We start from the raw sequence: 6,125 nt of genomic DNA, 5'->3' as shown, positions 1-6,125 counted from the left end.
CACTCTCCCTCCCTCCCTCCCGCCCTCTCTTCCTTCCTTCTCCCTGCAGTTCTTATGTTTGTTTGCACTCACTTGATCCGGAGCGGAAATTCCTCTCCGTTTTTGTGAATGACAAACTCATTAACAATTCATCAACACGGGCCGCTCCATCCGGCCCCCGTTTCCAAGGCGACCGCCTCTGGGGCTCCTCTGATTGGCCGGCCGACATAACGTATCCAATGAAACGCCTCCTGTTTGTAGCCATTCAGCAGCCTGGCGCCGCAGAGAGCGCATCAAGAGCCAGAGCCTGCAGAGCGTCGATTCACAGCGCAGACTGAAGGGGGGACAGGCTGCATCCGCAGGCAGAGACTCACGGACATAACCTGCATGATTCACATCCACAGAGCCTGCTCACCTTCCCACCCTCACCCTCTGGATCTCCGAAAAGGAAGATAAAGGTGGAGGAGCCGTTGCGCTTGGAGTCGTGGAGTTATATAAGACCGGAGGAAGCGTCAACCTCGTCGCAGGGCCGGTGTGACTCATTGATAAATAAGTCGGGCTCTCTCCAACCAGATGCATGAATGAGCGCCAGTGTAGACAACCCGCAGTCGGGAAATCTGTGAAGGGGATCTGAGTTTTTATTGATCCTTTGGGCCTGAAGTGTACGGGACATTTAAGGACATTTGGAGTGAGACTTTGTCTGCCTCATTTTGCATTTTGACTTTAAAACAACAACAACAACAACAACAACAACAAAAAACGACAGCTGTGTTGCTGACGGCCCTCCGAGCAGCGGAGCGCACTGACAGAGAAATCCCAGACTGCTTTCAGTGGTTGCCGCTGCAGCCAAGAAGCTCCCCGCTTTCCTCAAACATTTTTGACTCCTGCTTATAAATGCTTGACAAGCTCAAGCCCGTCGTCCAGCTCGACTCGGTAATGGCGATCAGCAAGACGGTGGGCTGGCTCCGGGAGCAGCTGGAGACGCGCAGGGACGGCCTGCTGGTGATGGACTGCCGGGCCCAGGAGCTCTACGAGTCGTCGCACGTCGAGACCGCTATCAACGTGGCCATCCCCAGCCTCATGCTCCGCCGGCTCAAGAAGGGCAACCTGCCCATGAGGTCCCTGCTCTCCGACGGAGAGGACCGGGAGAAGTTCGTGCGGCGGTGCAAGACGGACACCATCGTGCTGTACGACGAATACAGCCGGGAGTGGAACGAGAATGTGGACGGAGGCTCGGTGTTGGGTTTACTGCTGAGGAAGATGAAGGACGAGGGCTACAAGGCCTATTATCTGGAGGGTGAGTGCTGTTCATTCACATTTTCGGGCAGCTGATGTTCATTCACAGCCGCACAGGTTTTGCGCAGAGGCTGAAGGAGGTGCTGATCTTTAAATGCGAATTTTTATATTATTAGCACCTCACATATAAATGTCAAATTACAAATATTGGTAATTAGGAGACATAGAAATGTTTGTAGCTAATTAAAAGATTAATTTATGTGTTTACTTTGCTCCTAATCAAAGCGCAGCGGCTCTTTTTGCAGGCATGTTCAGGAGAGAAACAATATTTTTGCAGCCCAGTGAGCCTGCAAGCACAGATTATAATGTAGTACAAATGTGTTTTATTTTTTCAGGCGGCTTCAGTAAATTCCAGGCAGAATATCCAGCTCTGTGCGAAACCAACCTGGACGGCTCCTCCAACAGCAGCTCTCCCACCGCCCAGGTTCTGGGCCTCGGCGGGCTGCGGATCAGCTCCGACTCCTCGGACATCGAGTCGGACATTGACCGGGACCCGAGCAGCGCCACAGACTCGGATGGCAGCCCGCTGTCCAACCCGCAGCCCTCCTTCCCGGTGGAGATCCTGCCGCACCTCTATCTGGGCTGCGCCAAGGACTCCACCAACCTGGACGTGCTGGAGGAGTACGGCATCAAGTACATCCTCAACGTGACCCCGAACCTGCCCAACCTCTTCGAGAACGCGGGAGAGTTTAAGTACAAGCAGATCCCCATCTCGGATCACTGGAGCCAGAATCTGTCTCAGTTCTTCCCCGAGGCCATCAGCTTCATTGGTAAGTAATCACGCAGAGCTGGAAACGCACTGCAGATTGCATGCTCATTTAATTCTGGAATTATTTTATTTATTGACTGATGTGGAAATTTAAACTTGAACACTTGCTTTTGAGTAGTTTGTTTGCCTGAAAATGGTGGCATTTTCTCATGCAACCAGTCCACATTACCCAGTTTACAGTGACACTAAATAGAGAAAAGCAGCAAATCCTCACCTCTGCTTTCCACTCAATAATTTGGTTTATTATCTAATCATGTAAACACCATCCTGACTCCTCACTTGAAGACCTTATGTGATTGTTTTGAATATATGTAGGCAAAGTGTATGGGTAGAACCAGATAGTCGAGGTGCATAATCGTATGAATGTGATATGTCTTATCACTGCCAGGAAGTTCTTAAGTTCTTATTGTGCAATTGAGATTAGATGAAGTGTCCCTGGCTGTGGTCTTATCAGTCAATCAGGCAGGGACACAGAACGGGCAGATTAAGGCCATTGTGTTGAGGCACAGGAACACAAGTCTGCCTCTAATGGCGCACAGGCTAAAATGCACTGTGTACAAATGATTTGACTTCAATAGAAGACATCTCTTGTCCCAGGGCTTGTGTAATTGCAGCACTAAGGGCGACGTTGAAACGGGAGAATGGGGAGAGTGAGCGAGGGGAGGGCGGTAATTTGAGTGCAACAGGAAGGAAGTGGCATTGAAAGTAATCTAGGACATGGCATTGACCCCCCCTCCTCTTCCTCCCTCCACATTACAAAAGGAGCCATTTACAGGCCCTGTTGACATCCTGTTTGCCTTGACAGGGTGCCCTCATGACTCCTACGTTTACACGCCCAAATGGCACCATTGTCAGAGTAACTCCGGCGAGCGGAAGAATGGTTTAATAGACCGTAATAGTCAATTTCCCAGCGGGCTACTCTAGGCCAAAACAACGAAAGAATGTCGACTCTGTTTATGTGCAACACTGTCGCAACCCCTGTTTGTTGACTGACATGACTGAGAGATAGTCAGGATAAGAACTTAAACCAGACCTGCCTCAACACCCACATTAAATTTTCCATTAGTTGCTGCAGAAGAAAAAACCACAAACACTGAAAACTTTTGACATGTGAGGAATTGATCTTTTTCTCTGTTTAATGTCTATGTTGAATAAATATCAATAGGTCGGACTAAACAAGCAATTTAAAGGCGACTGAGTGATTTTATAGACTAAGCAATTAAGTAGTAATAAAAAACTCTCCTATAAATCTAGTATGATAGAACAATACAGTTTTTGTATCCTTCTAAAAGAGGTGAATGACATTTTCCACCCTTTCTTTTTTCTGCCAGATGAAGCTCGAGGCCAGAAATGCGGTGTCCTGGTCCACTGCCTGGCTGGCATCAGTCGCTCTGTCACGGTGACGGTGGCGTACCTGATGCAGAAACTCAACCTGTCCATGAACGATGCGTACGACATCGTCAAGATGAAAAAGTCCAACATCTCGCCCAACTTCAACTTCATGGGCCAGCTCCTGGACTTTGAGCGCACACTTGGCCTGAAGAGCCCGTGCGACAATCGCATGGCGCCGCCGAGCCAGCAGCTCTACTTCACCACTCCGACCAACCACAACGTCTTCCAGTTGGACCCTCTGGAGTCCACGTGAGGTCCGCTGTCACCATCCCTCTCCTTGCCTGAGGTTTCATGGGCCTCCCGTTGGAAAAGCTGCAAAAAGTTTCTCTTTTTTCCGTCGTCTGCTGTGCAATGTTATTGATACAGCTGGTTTGAGGCGACAGCTGCTGAGCGTGGTTACTGGAGGGCCAAGGCTGTCTGGCCAAGATGCAGCTGCTGTTGACTAAACGAGGAGAGACAGTGAGAGAGACAGACCAAAAGGAGAAAGAGAGTCATTTAAAGAGTGCAGATACTTTCTACAATCATATTTCGCTGTTGGACTCCTGAGTATTTTCTCTCTTTTTGTCATTATGGCTGAGGGAGGTGATTTATTGGACAGCTGTATGCTATGCTTCAAAGTTCCTCGGCTGGTGTGCCAAAGAGACATGATTGTTCAAACTGGACAGAAAATGAAGCCCTTTTGTATGTTTGTTTTGGGGTCTAGCACTGTTACCCCAAGACTTCAGGGTGCATAGTCTCCTTCATCTTCTGTGAAGACTTGCCTGCGTGGGGTTGAAGCACCCCAGCTTTAGAAGGCACACTATATACTGGACTTGATTTTACATTTGTGGAGTCTTTTCAAACATTTATACATTGTATATATATCTTAATATAAAAGACAGTAAAAGCCTTGCTCTAGTATATACCCTTTGGAACAAGTGGGTACTGAAGATTCTCTTTGTTTCATATTCTACTTTTATGTAAGCAAACAAACTGCATATTGATCAGTATGTTTAAGTTGATTATGCCAAAAATCAAGTAGGCTTTCCAAGAATTCTGCAAAAATGTATACATGTGTAATATATTCAAATCGCTTTATGTGTGAATTCAGCCGACCGGCCTTGTTTTTGCACCCGCCCTCTCAAAATCAAAGTCACCTTGGTTGTTTGCCTTACTTTTGTGCTCAGAAGGTTTGTATTGTGCATTAGCCTTCAGAGAAATTAATGTTTTTTTTCCACCATCCCAGAGATTTTTATTTTCTCACAAATAGCCAACCAAACCCTGAGCAATTTTCTTAGCAGTTATTCATTTGGAATCATGCTAAAGATAGCTTAAGCAGTCTGAATGGCCAACTTTGTGTTCTCTGGATCTCTGAAGGTTAATGTGAGTAATTCTGATCTGTGCACAAGGGTTAAAACTCTGACATGTGGACAAAGCAGGGAGCTTTGCTTACCTTGCCTCTTCAGGGAAAACTCTGTAAAATGCAGTTTTTATTTGTCAAGATGAGAGAAAATAGAATCCAGAGCTTTGGAGGGTTGAGTCGCCCCCTCCATAGAGAAAACCTCTTTCCAGAGGAAGCCATCTTGGTGACCTCTGCCCACCCCTCCACACTCCTCTCTTACGAATGTAAAGAAAATATAAGTTATTAATAAATTGCTATTTTGTCTACACTTTGTTTCTTCTGCCATTTTTTCCCTTTCACACGTATCAGTGTTTTGTCTGCATCTACAGTAACACATTTATGTAAGTGTCTCTACATCCGCAGTACTGTTGAATGTTAACCAGCAGGCCGAGTCACGACAACAAAAACAGTCGGCATGAATCATGAGGCTGTTCACAGTGCTCTTATTTTCCATTAACTACAACACTCGACACATCTCCCACTTTACTCTCCAGTTCAGAATTAGCATGTCCTGTCACATGATGTTTGTGTAACAAAGCATGGTGCACACTGTTCTTTGCAAAAAGCTACTCAACAGGTGCAAAGTGATTCTAGTCACGCTGTAAACAGCCCAACTGGTTTTTCCAGGTGCTGGTCTACAGTCAGGGCTTTTGGTTCATAAAAACACTCCCTGGGTTACCTCCTGAAGGTGGGGCCTCCGCATTCAGCCATCAAAGAAAGCAGAAAGTACCTAGATATAGTGTTATTTGATCGTAAGAGCAGCAGCATGTACATGCTAAGACCTGGAGGCTTGGGAGAAGATGATCTTCATTGAGCAGGTGAAGGAGGAGGAGCTTTGTGCTCTCAAGCAAGCAGCAACTTGCTTCACAGTTTAGCAGAGATGTGCGTGCTCTGCATTCCCAGCGCACACTGACTAACACCAACAGCAGTGTGACTGTGTGACCAGAGTGTGTTAATTCTCTGGAGTGTGTGGAAAGGAGCGAGCCAAGTATCTACATGCGTACATCGAGGTTACAGACACATGCCTCTGATTTTCCAACTCACATGTGGCTTTTTTGTCCTGGCCTTGGTGGCCTTGATGTGTGTAACATGTGTGTGCTTGTCAAGGAGCAAAGTCCTCAAACTGAGGAGAATGTGTGTGAGTCAACACAAACAACAACCTCACGGGGATTAACTGCTCAGAGTTACTCAATGGTAATTGTCAGCTACAGTAAATATGTAGGTATCACCAAACTTCAACATCTCGGGTGTCCAAAACCGCAGTGAAACAAAGTCAACAATACTTCACCTAAAGCAAAAACAGACTTA

General features: G+C 46.8%; 1 protein-coding gene across 1 annotated transcript; it reads left to right on the top strand.

Moving 5' to 3' along the window:
• The first annotated feature begins 229 nt into the window (after nt 1-229).
• On the top strand, nt 230-5,085 carry dusp6 (dual specificity phosphatase 6). The gene is made up of 3 exons (XM_022214570.2): nt 230-1,276; nt 1,611-2,045; nt 3,376-5,085. Exons 1-3 carry the CDS (start codon nt 874-876, stop codon nt 3,687-3,689), a joined length of 1,152 nt encoding a protein of 383 aa, XP_022070262.1. The 5' UTR covers nt 230-873; the 3' UTR covers nt 3,690-5,085.
• The last annotated feature ends 1,040 nt before the right edge of the window (nt 5,086-6,125 follow it).

The sequence above is a fragment of the Acanthochromis polyacanthus genome, chromosome 8 (genome assembly GCF_021347895.1).
Source record: "Acanthochromis polyacanthus isolate Apoly-LR-REF ecotype Palm Island chromosome 8, KAUST_Apoly_ChrSc, whole genome shotgun sequence".
Classification (NCBI taxonomy): domain Eukaryota; kingdom Metazoa; phylum Chordata; class Actinopteri; family Pomacentridae; genus Acanthochromis; species Acanthochromis polyacanthus.
The sequence above is the reverse complement of the archived record's forward strand: the minus strand, read 5'-3'. Positions and strand labels throughout refer to the sequence as shown.